Source organism: Pholcus phalangioides, unplaced genomic scaffold (genome assembly GCF_987345545.1).
Source record: "Pholcus phalangioides strain wild (caught in Gottingen) unplaced genomic scaffold, Ppha-v1.0 ptg000015l_1, whole genome shotgun sequence".
Lineage (NCBI taxonomy): Eukaryota > Metazoa > Arthropoda > Arachnida > Araneae > Pholcidae > Pholcus > Pholcus phalangioides.
In genome coordinates, this window is record NW_028301608.1 from 60,478,008 (window position 1) to 60,501,418 (window position 23,411).

General features: G+C 36.1%; 1 protein-coding gene across 1 annotated transcript; it reads left to right on the plus strand.

Annotated features, from left to right (window-relative positions):
• Positions 1–8,512: 8,512 nt before the first annotated feature.
• On the plus strand, positions 8,513–19,029 carry LOC149076379 (uncharacterized). Its single transcript, XM_089245537.1, has 4 exons — positions 8,513–8,626; positions 10,711–13,248; positions 13,463–13,775; positions 18,720–19,029. Exons 1-3 carry the CDS (start codon positions 8,618–8,620, stop codon positions 13,727–13,729), a joined length of 2,814 nt encoding a protein of 937 aa, XP_089101663.1. The 5' UTR covers positions 8,513–8,617; the 3' UTR covers positions 13,730–13,775; positions 18,720–19,029.
• Positions 19,030–23,411: the final 4,382 nt, after the last annotated feature.

Consider the following 23,411-nt stretch of genomic DNA (forward strand, 5'->3'; position numbering starts at 1 on the left):
ACTAGGGCAGTGGTTCTCAACTGGTACTCCGAGGAGCCCTCGGGGTTCCTTATGCACTCTCCAGGGGCTCCGCGGCTGCTCGAGAAAAATAAAAAAAAAACAGTAAAATTAAAAAAATAATTATTATAAATTATTTTAAGAGTAGTAAAAATAAATCAATAACTGTGATGTGTAATTAAGAAATGGGCTCCGCCGTAGAATTTTTTTACTAAAAAGGGCTCCACGAGTCAAAAAGGTTGAGAACCGCTGCACTAGGGTATTGTGCATAATCACAGTTAAAGGCGAGTATTTATCAAATTTACCAACACTTAGATATTAGTCATAATCTCCGGTAAAAGTGATAATGTTTTCATTATTTATCAAATTTACCAACGACGTTTGGGTATTACGCATATTCACCGGTAAAAATTTAAAATAAATTTATCAAACGTACCAAGAAAATTGGTATGTATGCACAATTATCACATTTACAGTGACACATACAGTATGAATATATATTGCAATCATTACGTTTATAAAATATTTATATCATTTTTATTGCAACACCGCCCCCCCCCCCCTCCTTCTTTCACATTAGGAAATTTAAAAGAAAAGTTTGAATTATTTTCTGTTTAAGAATATTTTCTTCTATTCAGAGATTTTCCTATTATTTCGATGCCAATCAGGAGACCAATTAAATTTGAAGCTATAGTAAGTAAGATGAAATCCTTTGCGTTTTTCTAGTTGACTAGATTTTTCACTGATTAGTATTATAATCAGTGAAAAAAAAGATTTCTTCATCTATGTATGAAAGTTCTATATAGTAATTGCATTAGAAATACTCTGGTAATTCACCTTCTAACGTAACATGTTTATCGAAATGCCCGAAAATACGAAGTCACATTTTCCAACAGCGTCCTTGTCAAGGAAATTTGCGACACACCAAATAAATAATGACAAACATGAGTCATACGAAGTAAATTACGAAGCATTATCTTTTCTCTTTTTTTTTAATACTGCAATCCCAAATTAACTCTTGTCGGCGACCTCCGTCCGGTTAAGGATCCTTCTCTAACTTGTGACAAAAGTCTTTCTCTCCTTCTTAATGGAAAATAAGGCTTGTACACGAAACTAAACACTAGAATTTGTTTTTTGCCGTTTACACCCCTTCATCACGTAACATTAACCCACATTACCGAGACTCGCCCTGACCTGGTGTAGATCTCGCGCCATAGAGTAGACCCAGGTTAGGGGTCTCTCTCTCTCTCTCTCTTTTTTTCTATATCATTATTGTTGTTATTATAATTTGATATATTTGACATTTTCTTCTAATTACGTGTCTTTCGGTGATACTACACGTCGGTATAAATCTTACTTACTACCTGTCTCTCACATACATTCCATCTGTCCTTCTGAACCATATAAATCTTCCAAGAAAGCATTTATTTTAAAGAGAATCAGACATCTACTTGGGTCAGGGCCTGAAAATTGTACAGTATATCCTATGCAAAAACGCTCTAGTAATGATAGACTGAGCATCATTCGCAAGAAATGTTATAACAATGAAACTTCTGGTGGCGAATCAAAATTTTTAATTTGACGGATTATTAGATTTCTTGACTGTTTTTTGTGCTACCGGATTTTTAAATAAAAATTATGTTCATTTACTACAGGTAAAATCTGTAAAATCTGTAAAAACATCTGTAACTGGTATTGCAACCGCTGGATAAAAAAAAAAGCTTGTTCTTAAAGTAATTGATGATTATAATCATTTTAAAAAATGATTCATACTAACCCTCTGATCTTTTTGTAATGGATTTCCTAAAAATGATTTATTCTTAGGCATCCCCCTCCCCAATTCTTATTATATTCTTGTAACCGTTATAAATTTTCAACTGATGACCACCGTCAGTCATTTCTAATTAGTAAATTTCGTGCATGAAAAAGCAAAATTTCGCAAAAAAAAAAAAAAATTCAAATCAGAAATTTCGCATTTATTCGCAAAAATGAAGTAAACTAATGACACTTTTTTCAAGTTTAATTACGTGGCTAAGTGTTAGAGTAGAGTGTACTTAGTTGAAAGTTAGTATTTTAGTAGTCTTTATGACTATCTATCTCACCACTAGCCCAAGGTTCTTAACCAGGACTCCTTGGAGAGATTTCAGGGGGTAGGTCTGTGAGCTTAGGTGAGAAAAATATTTATTCCTTTTCACATTGCCTAATACTGAATATAATTTATGAATGCCTTTAGGGGTGCGGTAGCCCAGGTCGATAAGATACTCGCCTAAAGTACCAAATGATGTTTAGAGGTGTCACGAGTTCGATGTCCGGTTCGTCCTAGTCAGAAAACTTTCCTGACACAGGGGTACAACAGAAACGGCGACATGACCGCAGGGAGTCTCCCAACGAGGGGTTAGCGCACCAACCTCTCGATGAGTATAAAAATCAGCCAGTCGTTACTCTTTTATTCTCTGGCACAAAGAGTTACTATTTTATTCATAGCAAAAAAAAGTACAAACGCAACTTTAAATCTTCATAAATTATTTTTAACAATATTTTTACAGTATTTTCCTGGGTGTTGTCGTGACTTCAGATGTACAAATTAATGAAATGCTAAAAGGCTTCATTTGTCAGGTTGGATTTTCATTTAAACTGCTTTATTTGCAGCTGTCTCTTCAGCATAATATTTTCCTCTTCATAAATTGCACCAATCCCATTTGTCAAATTTTTCTCGGTATTTTTGCAAAAATGGCACATTGGCTTTGGCGTTAATGAGAAGTAAACTATTTTCCTGCACAAAACGTACGCGGATAGTTTGATACTTCGAAAATTTCGGTTAGTTCCATAATTTCGGACAGAACTCAGGAACGGAAGTCAACTGAACTCGTATTTCATGAGCTAGAATTCAAGTGTCAGCAAAATTACGACACATTTTCGTGTTAAAAAGGGCAGCATTTTAAAGATTTCGTAGTAAAAAAACAAAATTAGTCGTGATTTATCCGTCAAAGTGGCCAATTTCACATTTATCGCATCTACTGTATTTCGTAAATACAAAAATTATGTACTCCCCAGTCCTTACTCTTTCATTCTCTGTCACAAACATCTAATATTTTATTCCCAACAAGAAAGAACACGTACGCACCTTTGAATCTTCATAAATTTTTTTAACAATATGTTTACGGTCTTTTCCTGAGTCTTTCTCTCAAATGTACGTTGAAAAAAAAATTGAAATTTCTTAGTTCGAATTATATACTGCTGTGTCTTATATTTGTAGCTTTTTTCTGAGGGGGTTGAAATAGAAATAAGTATTTTAAAAATCAATTTATAAAATATATATATTTTTAAAGATCTGTAGATAGCGTAGAAATATTTGAGTAGAAAAATCGGAATCTTTTCTCTATAAAAACATGACCCATCACCCTTCCATTCCTTAAAATTTCATTACTGATGGTTGAAATGCTCACATGCGGATTATAAGCCACCGCGGATCTTACGAAGAAACTTTTTTTAAAAATATCGAATTCACATCTGCAGATTATTACGGCATTATTCTGCAGGAAAATACGGTATTTTTATTCCAACCACACAGAAAAAAAAAAGTTGCAAATAATAGGGATTTAAAAGGAAGATGTGTATGTTTAGCGCGTCCAATCCTCAGAATATACTCGGCGGAATCCGGTAATTTCTTTGAAATTTCCCAAAATTCACTAAAAAAAATTAAAATACCCATTGAGATCCGCCGACGAAAAAAATTCCCCAAACTGATGCTACCTTAATAAATTCGCTTCCTTCTACAGTTGCGTTTCTCTAATCGGAATTTCTCGAAAAAAAATCATTAAGGAATCGGTGAGAATTAATAAGGCAAATGAATAGTTCTAATAAATCAAGAGTATTTTTTCGAAATGAGGGGGGGGGGGGTTCTTCAGAACACGGATATCATTTTAAGCGTTCCACAACGCTAAAGAGATTGAGAATCCCCTTTTTACGGGAGGTAGGCAAACATTTGAATTTCTGAAATATTATCACCTTTTCTTTTTGAAAGCAATAAACTTCGGGTTCAAGTAGTTATCCTTTGTTTACGCAATGTCGTTTACAGTGTTGATTATATATCTCAACAATCTTTTGATGACACACCCTGAATTATTCAAAAGATTTTGTAAAAGGGAAAATTTCAGCGCTTGCCCGTACCCCTACGAAACACAATAAGAACTTTTTTATCACAAAGCTCCACCCATTACTAATGTTTTTAATATTATCTTAAAGAACTACTTTTTCAAAACAACAGGAGTTCAAGGTGTTGCTTCTCTAAGTTCCTAATGATATTTCAAAACCATTTATTCAGGGATATCATTATCGTATTTAACAAATCAACGCTATGGAACAGTCCGGTTTCGAATAATTTTTATCATAACATTTCATTGCATATTTATGGAGCTGGTAAATCTTCTCAACGGGAGTTCCGTGGTAAAATAAAGGAGGAAGGGTATGGTTTTTGTTTTGAAATAACATGATTATTCCTCTAAGAGTCATTGTAATTACTTTTGTAGTACATTTCCTAATGATATGCCATGATTCAGTAAGAAGTCATGTTTGAGTACTCGTACGTTCTTGTGCAGTCTAATAAGAACCCCTTTTACAAATCAGATAAATCTACTGACAAAGCGTGTGATGGTGAACGGACATAATTGACTTTAGGATCATTTACATAAAGAAGTTGGACTAGACTCGAACATAATTTCAACTCGAAGAGCATTAAATGGAAGTGTAGAGTATAATGTCGATATCGATTAACTCTCGGCACGAGAAAAGCAATTGCCAATCTATTGGGACCATCGCGTGCCAATCCCAGACATCGATTGACCAGAGAAATCGCTTAGGCAAGTCTATCTCAAACCACAATGATCTTCAATAAAGACTGAAGAAGAAGAAAAAGAAATGTTCGTCGCCCAATAACGATCTTAATCAACTCATAATCAAATGCTAATTATTATGTTCCCATTTCAAATATGCATTCAGAAATATAAATTGATTGATTGGGAGTGAATTACATTTAAATTAAATACGTTGTCATTTTTTTATTATCATTATTTGGAATCGTAATTTTTTCTAGACATATTCGGGGAGAAGAAGAAAAAAGTTTATTAATGGAAGTGAATCAAATTGAATTAGACTTGGGCGAGACCGTTGTTTTCGTGGAAAAATAATAACTAAGTTTATGTTTCTCGAGATACTCCATTAAGCTAATTTTCACCCGATAGATAATGCCAGTCACGTACAAGTTGAAGAAATGTTTCTGACAATAATTGCGGTATTTGTCAATCTCGAGAAAAATTTGCGTATTTATTGCCTCGCACGTCTTTTAACCTAGAACTCTTTCGGTCGAGCACAACATAATGTGTGTGTGTGTGTGTGTGTGTTTCGCTAACATCGGTGTAGATTTAGAATTTCCGCCCTCTTGTACCTGCTCATGACTGAGCACGTGTTTTTTCGATCACGAAAACGCTGAGAGAGAGAACTCTCACTTTCTGTGAAATCTCATTGTACCTTAGGCTCTGGGTGTGGCGAACGATCTCTGTGTTTTGGTCGCCAGGAAGTTTCAAGACAATGTACAAAGAAAAGAGAAAGGGGAAAAAAATAATTGAATCGAGAGAGAAAGAGATAAAAGTTAAAAAAAAAAAGAAACAACAGAAGTCATAAGAGAGAAGGGTTGCATTTGATTCCGACTTTTTTGGTTCGAGTAACAACTCTATTATTCATTTTCCGCCAAGTTCAATTTCTTCGATTTGTATTAAATGATGATAATTTAGGTTTTTAGGAGAAATGGAAAAATAGAAAAACATTAAATATTGATCAAAATGAAAATTGCGGAAAAATATTTATTTAAAGAAAATTTAGAAAATTATACAGGATGATTCCATGATTCCCCTTGTCGCATTTTACTGGTGGACCGTTGATCTTAGAGCAATAAACCAATTAGAAAAAGTAACCAAATAACATGTAGTACTCAGATACGTCATTCATGTTGCAAGTAATTGTTTAGCTATTAAGATGTAAAAAATAACATTTTATACGGACACCCTGTTCTCAAAAACTTAATTAAAATGTTTTTGCCCTGTCTTGTCTCTCTTGAGGCCAAAAAAAAAATACCACGTTTCCAAGTGCAACATTCGCTAGATATTTCAATTCAAAAATCCGAGAAAATGTGGAAAAGAACCGCTTGAACTAACGGACAACGCTTCTTTCTGTCACTTGTGTGTTTCTTTCCAACATTTTCTCCAGGTTTTAAATTCAAAAGTCTCCCCTTAGAAATGTGAATTTTTTTTGTTGGGCTCAGTACACACAAGTGAAATAGAGCAACAACTTTGTAATTAGGTTCTTGAGGCCAGGGTGTGCGCATAAATTTTTTTTTTAATTTTAATAACTACACAACCCCTTGTAACATGAATGGCGTGTCAGTTCTACACGTTATTTCGTATATGGGGGAAAACCGGACAGCGCCGGGTATTATAGCCACTTTAAAATATTATTCAACCATTGATTTACTTCAAATTTGGTACAAATATTTTTAGAGATTGCTATTCCAACACAATATTTACACATCTCTAATACTTGGTTTTTTGCAAATTTTTAAACATTAAGGGAAAAAATGTATTGTTATGACTTTCACGCATATTAAAATGCCATGACATCAATGTAATAAAAATTAGATCAAAATAAAGCAAACGGTTTACTTCATCAAATAAGGCAAATTAATTAAGCTCCCATTCAAAAATACCTACTTGTTTAATAAAAAAAAATTATTTAATTTTTTTCAATTTTAAATAACGATGAGTTGCATCTGCTTTGCTTTAAACATTCATTACTGCAGCCAGTTTGAAGACAAAAATTCAGAATTTCCCATGCACATGAGATGAGGTCTTATTCTTTCCATTTTATATTTTGAATTTGTTGGTAGGTGCCCCAATTAACGACAACTCTTAGGTTGTTGCAGAGTATTTGTGGCTTCTGTGAAATCTGTGGTTTTGCTGATTTGTTAAAACGTTTTGTTTGCATTTATAATTTTTGACTTAAGTTTGCAACTCGAATTTTTTTTCTTACTGTAGTTTGAATCAAACTACAGAATATACATAATCATGTTATAGGTTTGAAAAGTAATATTACTTCAGTGAATTTATGTTATATGTGATTTCTGAGGCTTTTTACATCTTCAATAAGACCCTGTATAAGCAGTGCAATTAATAATGGATTTTTTTTTTTCCTTCTTTCAATGCAATGAAAACAATTAAAAAAAATGAGCATTTTTGAGGGTTAATGTTTTAAAATTTGCGAAAAGTTAGCAGTGAGCATAGCATTGCACATGCATTCAAAATATCTATCAAATTTTAAATAAATCAATGGTAACATAATATTTTTAATGATATTTCTACCAGAGAAAAAGTTTTTGAAGTTTTTTGATTATGTTAAAAGATATGAGAGAGACTCTTTTCTAGTTAACATTTTTCTACGCTTTAACTTTTTCACGCCTAAATAGATACAGGTTATTTCGGTTCTTTAAATTTATTTCGATGTTTCCCATTTCCATTAGCTTATCTATATTTAGTTCGAAACATCTCAGACATCTGAATTAAGCATCTCAGTTTAAGCTAAGTTTTTGCACAATATTTATACAAAGGTACATTTTTTTTATATTCCTTGAGCAAATGTTATGCTACGGTTTCATTAGCATCTTTTTCAACTAACTCTATTTTTAATCAGCATTTTCAATTAATATCATTAATAAAAATTTCTCAGTTAACACTTTCCTTTTTGTGTGTATTGTCTAATTTAACATTGCCCTAAAAAGAAAACATTTTTTGCAATAATTTTCTAATAATAAAAACTCATGCGTGAGTTTTGGTCATTACAGTAAAAACACTCTCGCGTTCATTAATAAACGTAAGTCATTATGAATACCAATCACATTCTTATTTCATTGTCACCAAATAAAATCAAAATTTTATTTTGAGTATAATATTAAGGGAAGTCCTTCAATTTAATTAGCTATTTACGAATGCATTCCTGGAAATATCGCATTAGCAATTTATCATATCGATAACATCATCCTAACGTTAGTAAATATGATAGATATATCGTATATAGTGGTGATGAGAAGATAAAAAAAAAGATAGGTTTTTTTATTAGCCAAACGAGGGCAAACACACGAATGTAGCAACCCTTCTGTGAGATTTATAGGATTGCGATACATTTTTTTCTTCGTATTCGAATATATATTATTACTTGGTTCTCCTTTGCATCGATTTTGCTATTTCGTGGAATATTTCGCCGCCGGTCAGTTCTTAATATCCTCAGTAACTCCTCCGAGGCACTTACTTGGCCGTTAACTGTTAAGGTAAAAAACAAAACTATAGAAATGGAAAAGGAAAGAACAAGAGGGAGCGGGGAAAAAAAGATGTCTCAATATGGTATAATTATCTGGAAATAGTTTAATAAACTGTTACCTTTATATAAAAAGGCAGATTCATAAGCAAAACAGGAGACAACAACGTAAGATCTCGTGAGAAAAAGTGCTCGGTCGTAAAAGTATTTCGGATATTCGTTTGATACGAGACCCCATAACATTGGACTAAAATCACCCGTGATGTACAAGGTATTGATTGATTGAATGACGTTTGGATTATTTTATTGGAAATACTTTTTTGTGAAGTTGGGTTTGATTTTTTCTAATATTCTTCTTCTATAATTTCATGCGTGATATCCATTCATATACTCTTTAATAATTGAGTTTAAAATTTCAATGTTCGGAATTCATTAATTCGTCAATAATATAAAAATAAATCAAATAAAGCAAATATTTTCTGCCTCTCACTTAATTTAAAATTTGTAATTCTCAATCATATTTAAAAGTTTAACGATGAAAGTTCAATGTAAAATATTTTCCTGAATGCTAACAGTATCAAAAAGTGCAATTGTATTTTTCACAAAAGAATAATTTATCATCTTAGTGAGAAAACTACAGTAATTCCCAAGTGAATTCTTTTTAATAATGACAGGGTTAAGAAATTCTCTTTTTTGGAAGATAACACAAATATATGTTTGTTGCTTCTCTTTCGGAATTTTGTAAATTCAATTTTTTTGCTAAGAGAATCAAGTTAAATATTTTTCTTTAACGTACACTCTATTCAAATATTAAAATAAGTAAGTTATTATTAGTAAATTGGTAAGACTATAAGCTCAATATTTAACCTTTTAGCAGCAAAATTAAAAAAATTGGATTGATTTTCCTAATTTCTTCCTTTTATTTTCCCTTTCTGATCATCAATATTAGAGACATCAACCAAAAAAACTCGTGATTAAATTTTTTTAGTATACTTTCCATTAAAACAACATTAAAATTAAAAACAATAAAAAATATTCTGTTTAATGTAAAATACTTTTCATTTCAGCACTATGAAAATGTAGAGAATGAAGGGGGAAAACGGGTTTTTTTTACTTAAATATCCTTTACTTCCTTTATTTCAAAAATAAGTTCTCCTACCATTCCATTGTACCTCAAACGTATGTATATTTCATCTTTACTCAAAATTCTTATAACTTCAAACTATTTTTTGTATTACCAAATTTAATGGCTAACTTTTTTATATATAGCGTATTAGTTTCATATTTTTTTATTGAAAGTAAACTTTATAAGCGATGGTGATCATTTTCATGCTGTTTAGAAATAGTGATTGAAATATTCAAATTTATATGCGTATAAAATCAATGGACTTATTTTCAATTTATTTGCATTAATATATTTTGCGTCAGTGGCATAACAATTGTCATTCAATGAATAATTAATCTATAATTTTCTTCATAATACATCATTGAGTTTAGATAATGTAGATTGGGTGGTAGGCAATGTATCACCAACGAACCGTGTTTCGAATCCATGCATTCCCCGAAGTTGGTCCACCGCCTATAAGACTACCAATAGATGTTAATACCGCAAATCTATTATTTCTATTTCTTAATGCCGTTTACCATGCGATTTTCGCAATTGACACTGTAGTGCCTGTGTTTTGGATAACGTAATTTTAGAGTTCGTGGTGCTTACTCTGACGGGATACAAAAGTTGTTTTACGTAAAAAATGAATAAATAATTGATCCAGAAAAATATTCAAGATTATAACAGAAATATCTACTCTACCATTTGACAAATATTTTCAAATAAATATTTTTATTGTGATTGAAAGAAAGCAAATCGAAAACGAAATGTCTTACTGTTTGAAGGTATATTGATTGTGGTAACCCCACATAATTTTCTTCCTCGCTGAGGGCATATGATAGGACAGTGCTTCTCCAGAGAAATGCGATATTTTTATTCATCCTTCAATCACAAGAATCTTCTACAATTATCATCATTATTACCATCATCAAGAATTAACAATTATAGTTTTTAATTCTTGATGATTCCCTCTCCCTCCCTCTCTTTCTCTCAGTCAGTTTTCGTATATCCCGTATATCAACACTCACCAATAAAGAAATGGCTTTCTTACGTACTGTAAAAAACAATGAAAAGCTAATTGTATTACTCTCGTTGATGAGAATCATTCATCATTCTCTGATCATTCCAGTTATGGATGAAAATGGATTTATGTCATAATTCGCTTATATATTATTTATTGTTCAAAGCTTCGATTAGAGAAAATGTTACCTCTTTTTTTCAAGTTTTTTTTCACATTTATTTAACAGGTTATCCTCTTGGCAGCGCTAGTCGTTGCCGCTTACGGGGATGGATACCCGAAGTACGGATCCCTGAGCAGTTATGAAGACGACGACGATCTTATATCCCAAGACGACGGAGTCGTATCATACGGTAGCGACAAATACTCCAAACCGAAGTGCGAACAGGACAAACTCGAAAGTTCTCTGCAAGGTGAAGACGAAGACGAACCAGAGTACGAGCCAGTTAACCAACGGTTTAAGAGCGGTTTTGGCAAACCCGGTGTTAGCTATGGTGGATCATCTGCAGATTATCCAAACAAACCGGGCAATGGAATAAAGGCAAAATCAGCGGCTTTGGAACAGAAATCTGTTGATGAAGACTCTGACGACATTTCTGCTGACGGCTACCTGGATATTGGTGGGTACGGTCAGAGGCAAGCACCGAAATCAACGAGCTATCTAGGTGGTGATGATGATGAAGACATCGGAAGTGCGAAAGGTGTCAAAGGAATAAGTGCTGGCAGAAAACCATCCTCTGCATCTCGCCCAAGGTCCAAGAAAATCCCTTACAGAACCGGTGGTTACGACAGAGTTAGTGGCTACAAACCGTCCGGTGGTTACGTCCAACCAAAATCCACTCCCTTAGTATCAGTAAGTGACGCCCTTGGCGCTGAGAAAGCATCTTCATCAAGAGGTTTAGGAAGCGGATCAGTAAGTTCGGGATACGGAGGTTATCCTACAAAACCCCAGCCGAAATCAAGACCATCGGGTGTGAAGGGTGGTAAATCCGTTCCAAACGTGGCGTATGGTAGTGCTTTGGGCGCTGATGGAATATCGGCATCTCACGGTCATGGCGCTGGTTCCTTAGCTTCAGGCTTCGGAGGATATCCGGTAAAAGCCTCTCCTAAGCCAATATCTTCGGGGGTGAAGGGTGGCCACCAGAAATCGGGTGATATTTTAGGATATGGACCGAAACCTTCTTACAATGGGTATATTCATGGAATGGGAGGTCCTTCTTATTCGGAAGGACATGACAGGTATCGGCCAAGTGGTGTCAAAGGAGGTTATGGCAGCGGTGCTCACGGAGCCTCAAGTAGTTACAGCCCGAAACCTTCTCCGGCTGAATATGGATCTTCTCACGCTCCCTCTTACGGTAGCTATGGCGGAAGTGCACCATCTTCTGATGGTAAATACGGTGGTTCATCAGCATCAGCTGGATACAGGCCAGCTGCAGTAAGCGGAGGTTATCTCCACGGTGGACACGGTGCAGCTCCTATCAAAAGCACTGGTGCCGGTCCACACTCTGGGAGTTACCATGGAGTTTCATCTTCACTAGGACATGGACCTTCAGCAGGTACTGGATCTTCCTTGGGTTCGTACGGTACTCACGGTCATTCAGCGGCTGGACCTCTAGCTTCAGCTCATGCTCCAGGTGGTTACAGTGACTTATCATCTTCCTCAGGTCATGGTCCATACTCCGGAAATCCATACGGCAGTGGTTCAAGTGGTCACAAAGGTCTGCCTTCCTCTTCAGGTTATGGTCCTTATTCCGGAAGTGCTTCTGGACATGGTGCTCATGGTCCGAATGGTTACAGTGGTCATTCTTCCTCGTCTGCCTTGGCACCTCATGCGGGAATCGGATCAGGAAGCGGTGCATACGGAAATGTTCAACCGTCTTCTCATCAGGGAGGATATCATGGACTGTCATCATCTGGACATGGACCCTCTTCTGTGAGCGCCCCTTCATATGGACAGAGTGCTCATGCTGGACCTTCAAATTACGAAACAAGACCACTGGTCGGAAGCGCTTACGATGGTTCTTCATCTTCTGGGTACGGCCCTTCGAATAGCGCATCTGCTTATGGCAAATACAATGGGGCAGGCAGTCATGGAGCAGGTCATGGACTTGGGGGAAGTAAATACAATTCTCATGGTCCTAACAGCTTGGCAGCTTCAAGATACGGTAAAAGTGGACATGATCAACCTTATGGGGGAAAATATGGAGCCGGAAATGGATATGGTTCATTAGGGCTTGGTGGAATTCCCCACAGCAATGTTTACAATGGGGGAGATAGGGGTAGCTACGGGTCACACGGGCCGAAATCCAGTTCCTACAGTGGTGGACACAAAGCACAATCTTCAAGCAGCCATCCTCCTTCATACGGACTAAATGCAGCAAGCAGCCACTCGGGTATCGGATCAGCACCAAGTGCCTACCACGGGCCAGCTAGTGGATCTTACGTTAGCGGTTACGGTTACGGAGATGGATCCAACCTGGGAGAATACGGTGCAAAGTACCCTTCTTCCAGCCATTCCAGGGGACACTCGTACGGATCCCCCGCTTATACCAATGGAGCATCAGCACATGGAATCGGCCACGTCGAAGAACCGGAACTAGTGAAAGAGGGACTTCTGAATGCTCATGGAAACGCGGGGCGTGGTTCCGGAACTGTATATGGCCGTGCGGCAACTCCTGTACACTCTGGATCTTTGTCATCCGGTACTCATTACCACAGTGAAGGCAGCGATCCAAGTGGTAACTACAGAGCAGAAGAAGATCATTTCGTAAGTGAATTTAAAATTTACAATATTTAGACCAATATTAGTAACATATAATTTCAATTCTCTAAAATAGCGAGTTAGAAAGGTGCAAAAGTAACATTTATTGACTGCATCATCTAGTTTTCACATAACTTTGTTTTTTCTTGCCCATTACTAACGAGTACCGGTTGTTTCTCTATTCTATAGTTGCTGACTGATATAATCAAATCTATTTCAGCCCTCCGAACCCAAACCGTACGAGTTTGGATTCGAAACCAAGGATGACGAAGGTACCGAACATTACAGGAAGGAAGCCGGTGACGAACTCGGAAACGTAAAAGGTGTCTATGGATTCAGGAAAGAAGACGGAATCTACCGCCACGTTGAATACGAAGCTAGCAAAGACACAGGATTCAGGGCCAATGTGAAGACGAACGAGCCAGGAACTGACAACCAGGACCCAGCCGACGTCAAGATGGAAGTTGAACAACAGCCTCACTACTAAACGCATCGGGAAGAATAGTGCTAGTCTCGTGGTCATGAATGGAGTAGTAAGTTCACCATTCCATTATATATAGAGTTACCATATTTCAAAAATAAAAAAAAACCGGACATATATCATTCGGAAAGCTGTTGATTGAAAATATAGGTAGCAATGCCACCAATATACATAATCATGCTCATTAGTCAGAAAACTAAACAAAATCTCTTGCTTTTATCTTCACAGATTTCCACAGTGAAATAAAAAGGACAGTGAAATTTACTATGTATAAGTTTCGAATAACCCGCATGCGAATATCGCTAATTTGATAAAATACTATCGTATAGTTCGCAGTGGCATATAATCTAAAAATATAAATTTCATTCATAAATAATGAAATTTTAAAAAATAGGACAGGTTTTTTTGCAGAAAAAATGCTAATATTTCTTTCTACATCTAGTAATCTATAAATGTTTTATAAAATATTTTTTACAAAATTAATTTTTCAATACAATATCTATTTCTATCCCTCTTCTCAAGGGGAAAGGTCACAAATAAGATGCAGCAGTAACAAGGTGATGTGTCAAGTCCCTTGGCCGTAAATTAGTGGCTTACCGTTGATCCTCTCTATAGCTATGCTTCCAATTAGAAATTTATTATGTGTGTGTAGACTTTTTTCGGATTCACCATTCATATTGCAAGGGATTGTATAATTATTAAAATTAAAAAATATATAACTTTTTATTTGGTCACCCTGTCCTGATGAATTCAGTTAGAAAGTTGTTGCGCTGTCCCTCCTGGGGCCGACAAAAAATATTGCATGTTTTTTAACTCCTATATCCGCTGAGATATCGGAATTTAAAATCGCTGAAACTGACAGAAAGAATAGCGCAAACTGACGAACAAACTCATCATGCTGCTCTTTCCCCTTTTTTTCAGATTTTTTTAAATTCAAATATCTTAATTAGTATTACCCTTAGGGTGGTATTCACCGACGTGGTTTAAACATCAGTCACAATTTTTTTATGAGAGATCGACACGGATTGGTTGAATTCAGGTTTTTAACTAATCTACATTTATCTCTTATCCAAAAATTCTGACTACAGTTTAAACCATGTCGGTGAATACGGCCCTTAAAAACATGGAATATTTTTTTTTTTTTAGTCTCACGAGAGACAGGGAAAAAAATTTAAAGTTAATTTTTACTTTAATAAATATACGTATCTGAGACTAACACGTTATTTGGATATTTTTTCTACTTGAAAGTATGCCTCTAAGATCAACGGTTCGTCAGTAATGCGCGGCCAAGCCAATTAACCCTTTCAGACCTGAGCATTCATTTTTCTTTTGAATGTTCGGAGTCTTGCGTGAAATTTTCAAGGCAGGTCTCCCATCTTGAATGCTTCGAGATGTTTTTGCATTTTTGATGCTCCAAAAATACATAAAAAAATATAAATATCTCAGCATATCTTTATTTTTTTTTCCAAGTTTTCAATTTCGTGTCAAATTTTGGAACTTTATAGGAAAAGAAATAATTCACCTAATTCAGATTTTTTCAGCCATAATGATGCAAGGTATGTTCATCTTCGCATCAAATTTTTTCCATAATTTTATTGCTAAATTTTCTGTAACAAATCAACTTTGAGTACAACTTGAGTTCCTAAAAGCTCAACTTTGAGGGCTGTCTCTTGGTTGAAATCCCCCAAGTTTCATATCACCGTAATTCTAACTCAAAACTTACACAATCCTTTAAGTTTAAGTCGGGGCTCCTTCAAGTTGTCTCCCCGAGGTCAAAAGAAAAAATTCAACAGCGAGAGAAAACAACCCCCACGCATTAGAGTGTGCATGCAGGGTCTGAAGGGTTAAAGCATCACCTTTTATAGTCCGCACTAGGAAATTCCGATGTTTTTTAACGAACAATTTACGGATTATACTCGGGAAAATATGGTACTTGTACTGCCACCCCCCAAAGAAGAGAAAATCGATATCAATTTCCAAATAGAAAATTCTCAATAAAATCTTCGAGATTAAAAAGCAAAACATCCCATGTCAAATTTATCTTCGGGAACTCTTCCCACCCTCCAGCTGAGTCTGAATACTTCGATGCAGCCGGTTTGTGCTCTCAATACATCCATCCTTCGACAGCATGCACATTAATTCTCCGTAATTAAGACATAACTTATACCACAGTGCTCCGAGACCAACGTACGTGTAAGATTAAACTAACGATGGATGGTGCGAGTGTTAATATCCCAAATCGTTTACTTTGGTTAATCTCTTCAACTGTGGGAATCGATGAAAGCAACAAAAAAGAAAAAAAAAGATCTCTGTTGCTCCACATGACGCTACACCTATTTCATTAGAATAAAAACCTCAGGGCGTCAACCTCTAAATTCGTCAGGCCTTTTCCGGATTATCAACTAGTTTTCGAGAGATTGATAACCTCTTATCGGGATGAGGCATCGTAAAACAATAATCGACATTACTCGGCGAAAATATTAATTACCTTTAATCGTTCAATCAAACCGTATAGGGTTAGCTAATAGAATAAGATTTCGCGAGGCGTTTCCCTTTGACTTATACAACTCCGTCTGGAGGTTTTCTGTAGGGTTGTGGTATGGTTTTTTTTTGTTGTTTTTTTGTTTATGTTTTTTTTTTTGACGAGCTTAAAAAACACCTACGTTCATTATTATACCAGAGCTTCCTGGTAGTTTTTGTAGAAAAAAATGATAAATGCCGACCCAGTCAGTGGGTTTATCATGTTTAATTCCCTCGGTAATGCTCTAGATTAGTGATTCCAATTTTTCTAGTTCGATCAGTAACCAAATGTGTGCCCCTGGGCGCATCGTGCGATCTATCAACAGATGTCACCACAAGACCGATCCCTCCAAAAACTTCTACCAAGTTTTTCCTTTTATCTGCAAACCAGAAAGATGATTATTATCAATTTATACACAAATGTACATGTTATAAGATATTGACAGGTCTGTAACTAGGGGAGGGTGGATGGAGGGAGAGGGAGGAGGGTGTGTTGCCCCGGGTGCTGCTGGACATGTTCTGCGTTTACTCTTTTCAAGTTCAAAATTATAGGGGGGGGTGGTAAAAAAGATACCGGTCCTTGTCAATGGAATGAATTTTTATTTCCAGTTGGATGCTTGACATTTAAGAAAAACATTTCTAATGATTAAAAATGAGAATTCATCTTACAAAGCCTATGCATTTGGGCTGATAGGAGTAATCAAACGCAACCGGTATGACAGGACATAAAATTATCATGGTATGTTTTGCATGTAGAGCATATAGAACGTATTAAAATTTAAAATCGGTTAATATCGACTTTTGATGAAAAATAATTTGAAAGACAAAAGAAATTGGAATATAATTTTGCAGATAATATCGAATTCTGCTTCCACATATTTATTCCTGCAATACTGATTGGCCTACACAAGAGAATGGGGAAGGGGGGTTAAAATCGATAGAAATGTTAGTTTAAATATTAACGAAATTGGTGGAAAGGGGGATTTTCCAAAGTTCACACGAAGGTATAAAGAGTAATAGTTTTTGAAGTTGACAAACTATTTGCAATTTTTGAGAAAGACAAACAACCCTTTGAGTGACTGAGCATTTAGAACGTCAAAAAAAATTTAAATTGAAAATTTTTCAAATAAAAGTACAATCTTTCCTATCACCGTCATAGAAACTACTATAAAATAGGGGAATTGAATCCGCAGATACACATAGGAAAAATAGGGAATAAACTGCTGTTTTATTTATGATCTTGGAACTCGATTTGGTACTTAGATTATGATTTATACTTGTTATGACTAGAATATATTTTGTAAAGTATGTATTTTTCATTAATAAAGTGCCAGAGGTACCCAGTCCGTGAGGACAATGAGAGGATATTGTTAGGTGGTAACGTGGCCTGGGTATCCCTCGGTTTGACGGTCCGATCGTATTTATAGGCATAATTGTATGTTTGAATATTAGAGCAATATAGAGCAAAGGAAAGTCAATTTGAAACTTAAAAAAATAATCATTTTTTTAATCAATTTCCAAATTATAGAACTGGTCTTAATCAAAAGCCATCGTTGCTTTGATTAAGACCATTATTTGACACGTTTAAATCACAGTGTCACAAACTCTTTTGTTCCATCGCCCCCTCCAGAAATTTTTTCTCTCATCGCACCCCAACTCAAGCGAACCCATAGGACCCTATGTTATACCCATAGCTAGTATCGCCTCTCTGGACCCTTCCATCGCCACCAGGGGGCGATATTGTCCACTTTGGAAAACACTGGTTTAAATCAAGATCTGATAAAGTAAAACTTGAATTATTTAACCCTTTAATTGACAAGCATTAAGATATCCAGAAGAGAAAGTTTTTGAGGTGTTATATTAAGCTAATGTGGGGTACCGAATTACATGACAAAACAAAATTATTGTCAATATTTAAAAAAATATAGGATGATGCACTTAAGGGGGAATACACTGTATTTATATGATTTACGTAGATTTGAATGGTAGGAAAATGTCATTTACTGTTTGCCAACTTACTTTCTATGCTTGATGAAGAATGCACAGCAATATGGTAGCCTAAACACATGGTATTTCCCTCCAAAATGCAAGTGTCGAAAATCGTTCTTGCTTTGCTTGTCAAGAAATAGGAGGCGTGTGCCTTGGAGCCAGCCATTCCACTGGTAATTATAGAAACTTCATTAACAGTTCACAAGTAAAAATCGAATCTTTTGAAGGAGTTTCTTTGAAACATCGACGTCGAAACTATGGCTTTATTTAAAAAATTAAGAGAATCACGTTATGCTTGAGAGCAACACTTGCCAAATAAAGGGTTAATAAAATTAGCGTAATTCCAATTTATTTTCAAAGCTAGACTTAAATCCCTGTCTTTTATCATTTTCTTCAAATGAATTTCCAATGTTTATGTGTTGTTTTATGCATCTATAATTGGTTTTATTTGATTCTTAAAATGTTTCTTCTCTGTTTTTCCTATCAGATGACTTCGATGATAAATCTAGAAGTGGACAGTAGAACTCACCAAATTGGGGCAAAACGATACGACAAAGTAAATGTGTTTCTGTGTGTCTTTTGGGGGAAAAATGAATCTGTTGTTTTCTTCGAATCCTTGTGTACAAAAAAATGGGTGAAAAAATTCTTCTCTGATGGTTTCTTCAAAAATCTTCCTGTTGTATAATTTCTTCTTCAGCTCAAGGTGAAATGTTGTTGGAAGGGGATTTTTTTTATATATAAATGCTCACACGTCTTATAAAAAAGAGATTGCGTATTTATATGTTATTTCATTCCCATTTGTGGATGTTTGTAAAATAAAGTATTTCTTTTTTTTTTCGCCGTTGTACGTGTATGTTTCATTGAAAATCATTTTATCTTATGAAATTGCACAGGTACGAGATCGATTCTTTCCTCTCATTTAAATTAAAATGTTCGCTCATTATGAATTTGAATAAATGTTCGATCATCCTCAGATTAGATGATAAGTTTATCGAATATTTTACACAGATTTTCCATGGGTTTTTGCGGTTTCATTAAGAAATTTTATATTGTATAACAGTCTATAAGTAGCATAAACTCACATAGTATAAAAATTCAATCATTTACCATCTTAATTTATAAATATGAAGGGTGGCACCAAATACAAATACAACGCCACAACAGGCAAAATGCCCAACGAGGTGGCTGATAAAAAGATGCCCATAAAAATATGGATGTCATGTATCACCAGCAATAACACGAAACAAGCACAACTCTGGCGACATGAATACTTTAGGACCATACACACATTCGTTAGAGATTCCGCAGAGGAATGTGCACGAGGTGCATGTACGTTTTTTTAATACTGTAGTAGTAGTAGTAGTTGCAGAAGCTCGATTTGCATTAGTTACTCATTAACACATTACGCTTAACCCTTATAGTCACGCAACCTCTTACACACTACTTTTTGAAAACTCGTAGTTTACATCAATGCACTTTCTCCTTGTGTAATTCCAAGGTTATCATGTTTGTTGAGCTTGAATTTAACCATTTGCGGTCCAGATAGGTTTTTTCCGGCTTTTAGTTGGTACTTCGGGCTTTACAGCATTCCCACCCCCCCCCCCCCCCCCCGCAATCACGATTACAGGAAGGTCCCTGAACGCTAGATTTGCGTTTTTTGAATAGCTTTAGAGTTTTGCTAACTTACAGGGCCTCCGTACAATCGTAAGGGGCCGTAATACTAATACGACGCCACAACAGGCAAAATGCTCAACGAGGTCTCTGAGAAAAAAGATGCCCATAACAAATATGAATGTCATATATTTCTAAAATACAGCAAACCAATTAAAAATTCAATTAGGCCTATAAAAACTAAAAACGATTTATGTATGATAAAATATATTATACAATGCGCATAAAAAATATTTATGATTGTCTTATCTGAGTATGGATAGCTTCTCGATTTACCCCGACATGTTTATTGTATTTCTTTTTGAACGTGTCAGTTGGGTTAGAACTCACGACTCCCGTTGGTACGCTATTCCATTTATTGAAGATCCTGTTAGAGAAACATTTCCTGCTACACCAAACCTATAATTGTCCCTTACCAATCGATAATGGTGTCCCCTTATCAAAGCAGTCGATTGACGGTGTATTAATAATTCGTGTGGTCCATCCTATCCAACCCGTTGAAAATTTCGGACACTTCGATCATATCAGCACCTCCTAGAGATAGAAGGCCTCCGCATGCTGCTCGTGACGTCAGCGAGTAATCCATTTTCCCTGAGAATATTCAGGGAAAGAAATTCCTTGCTTGTGCCTGTATCATCGTTTTGCGGAAAAGAAAGATCGGGCTCAGAATTGGCAATTTCTATGCCCCACATCTAATCACCATGGGTATTTGATTCCAGAAGTTTTTAACTAGCCCAGGAAGGTACCTCTAACACTGCTCTCTTGTCATTGATATAAGATTAATATAATATCATTCTACAGTGGAACCTCACATAACGGACACTCCTGTTAAGGGGTTATTCAAGTATTACGTCAGCATCGATGGGGGAGGGGTTTCCGATTTGCTGTCATTTGATAACAAGGGGGGAAGGGGGGGATTGGATGATGCTTACGTCATCAACCAACCTTTAAGAAGATATGAAATATTCTTAATGACATCTTATTCGGTGCGCCAAAAACGGGGAAAAAAACCTTTCGATAGTTATTGGGCACCTGAACTAACATTCTACCTATTGACAAGTCCCCTACAGAGCCACTTTAATGATCTCTAAATGTTTCACGGATCCTTCAAGTGCTCTGGAAATGTTTCCGGGCCGCTTAAATGCTCTGGAGCTGTGCCACGCATCACTCAAGTGATCCGTAGTTATACCACGGAGCACTTAAGTAATCTGGGAATGTTTCGTGCGTAATTTGAGCAATGTAGAACCACACTGGGGGCCACTTAAGTGCTCTAAAACTGTGCCACATGTCACTCAAGGGATCTCTAAATGTGCCACGGATCGTTTAAGTTTTCTATAACTGTTTCGCGGGTTACTTAGGTGATCTTTGAATGTGAAAGTGATCGTGGAGGCCTATTTCAGTGATCTGAAAACGGGCCACTTAAATGCTCTGGAATTGTGCCACTGGTCATTTAAGCGATCCGTAAATGTGTCACTTAGTTAATTTTTACAAAATTAGGTTTGAGGGGGACAAGCCACATCAGATAACCTTCAGGACCACATTTGGTCCGCGGGTCAAGGGTTTGCCATATATGGCTTAAAGGGTGGGTCGCAATGAATTTTTTAAAGAGAAATTTTGAGTTGAGTTCTTACCTTTCAAATAGCATTGAAATTAACAGAAATCGGTTATAATAACACATATAAAGGTATTTCCTTTCAAAATTCTAATTTTAAAAGAAATTAATGTTTTTTGAATTAAAAAAAAAAATTCGTCTGGAGAGAGCTGCAAGAGCCCCCTATGCCCCCCCCCCTTCCCACGTACGTATCTGATCCCCCCAATATGCGTTAAGAGGTTGGGGACAGTGATGACGAAATTTTGCTGACGGGGGGGAGTGGGTCAGAGTTTTGCTGACTTTTGCTGACAAGCGGGAAGAGGGGGGGGGGGTCAAAAATGGCTAAAAATTTGCTTACGCAATACTTGAACGGCCCCTAAGCGGGGATCCAACGATTCGTGGTTCACGACGCAGGGTAAGATAATTAAAGTAAAAGATAATAAAGAGTCTTTGTTGGACATAAACCGCAAAATGCTATCGGCAACCGCAGCCGGAGTGAGGAAAATCCCGTACTTTTTGGAAATTTCAAAGGAAGACGCTTGGTGGGGAGAAAAAAATTCAGGCAGGAACTAATAGGTTCTGTAGGACAATGTCTTTTATCATCGCCTCTTTTTTTGGCACCTTATTTCTTGTTTGGAACTTTTTACCCATATTTTTAGTTGCACTTATACTTTTGTCAGGTGACCGTGCGGACCAGTTTTACTTAGATCAGTACATATTTATTGTCGTGTATAAAACATGCAGTGGAGCAATGATGTAATTTTCGAGTTTTTGGATCTGTACGTACGAAGAATAACCCATCATATGGGATCCCAGAAACGACGATCATAAGGACAGGTTTAAAGTGTACGACGCGTGAAAATAATCCAAAGTAGTTTAAGTTTTGACATTTCAGTGGATGATTTGAAGAAAAAAAGATAAATGCTTATGGAAAAACCTACCGAAAACTTGCTTGGAAAGTGAAAAAAAAGCAAAGGGACGGGTGCTGCTGCGAACCAAGTGTTCAAACCCGAGTGGTTTGCTTATGGAAAAATGGCATCATTTCTTCACAATGTCTACATAACCAAGAGGAAAAACACGTTCTAATTCTTCACCGCATACAAGGGCATAATACCAGGGGCGTAGCCAGAAATTTCGTTCGGGGGGGGGACCACTTTCATTTCGGGGGGGGGGACCAAAGTGACAGAACAATGGATTTGGCCATCTTTTTCCCTTTTTTCGGTCATTTTCTCACATTTCGGGGGGGGGGGACCAGACCCCCAAGTCCCCCCCCCCCCCGGCTACGCCCTTGCATAATACGCAGCAATGCAAACGAGCAGTCTTAGTTTTCTATCCATTTCGAAATGTCTGACGTTCCCTGTTGTTGGCTAGATGTTTCTCCCGTTTCGTGGCCTTTGTATTGAAAGCCATAAAAATTATTGCTTCCCCGAGCCCCGAAGACGACCTCGGATCTTGACAAAGAATTTTATTATCTTTTACTTTAATTATTACGCATTTTTGATTGCGTACTTTGAAGTTGAAATTTAATACAATTTATTTCACAGAAATATTAAACATTTTTAAATACATTATATATAATACATTTTTAAATATGTTATAATGACGAACTGGTTCATGCGACCGACTGGTCTCGAGACAGTTAAGAGAGTGAGTGTGAGCAGTGATGGTAACCTCCATCTATATTCTGTATTCTAGAAACCTTAGGTAACCTCTTCTAGCAAAATTTCCCTCAAAAATTTCCCTTTTGACTAAATTTTTCCCACGCATTCAGAAAAATGTGCTGCCATCTAGCGGGGGATATACGTAATCAAGAATTTTACAATAGAAATGTATTGCACTGCATTAATTTTTTTATTTTTTTTTTAAATTCTTTTGTTTGATGAACTCTCAAAATTTCCCACAATTGCTAAGAAATTT

What these genes read in the sequence shown, in the direction of transcription:
- LOC149076379 (XM_089245537.1), top strand. An exon ending in GAGCAGAAGAAGATCATTTC is followed by an intron (nt 13,249 to 13,462) that starts GTAAGTGAATTT and finishes AATCTATTTCAG; the next exon opens with CCCTCCGAACCCAAACCGTA.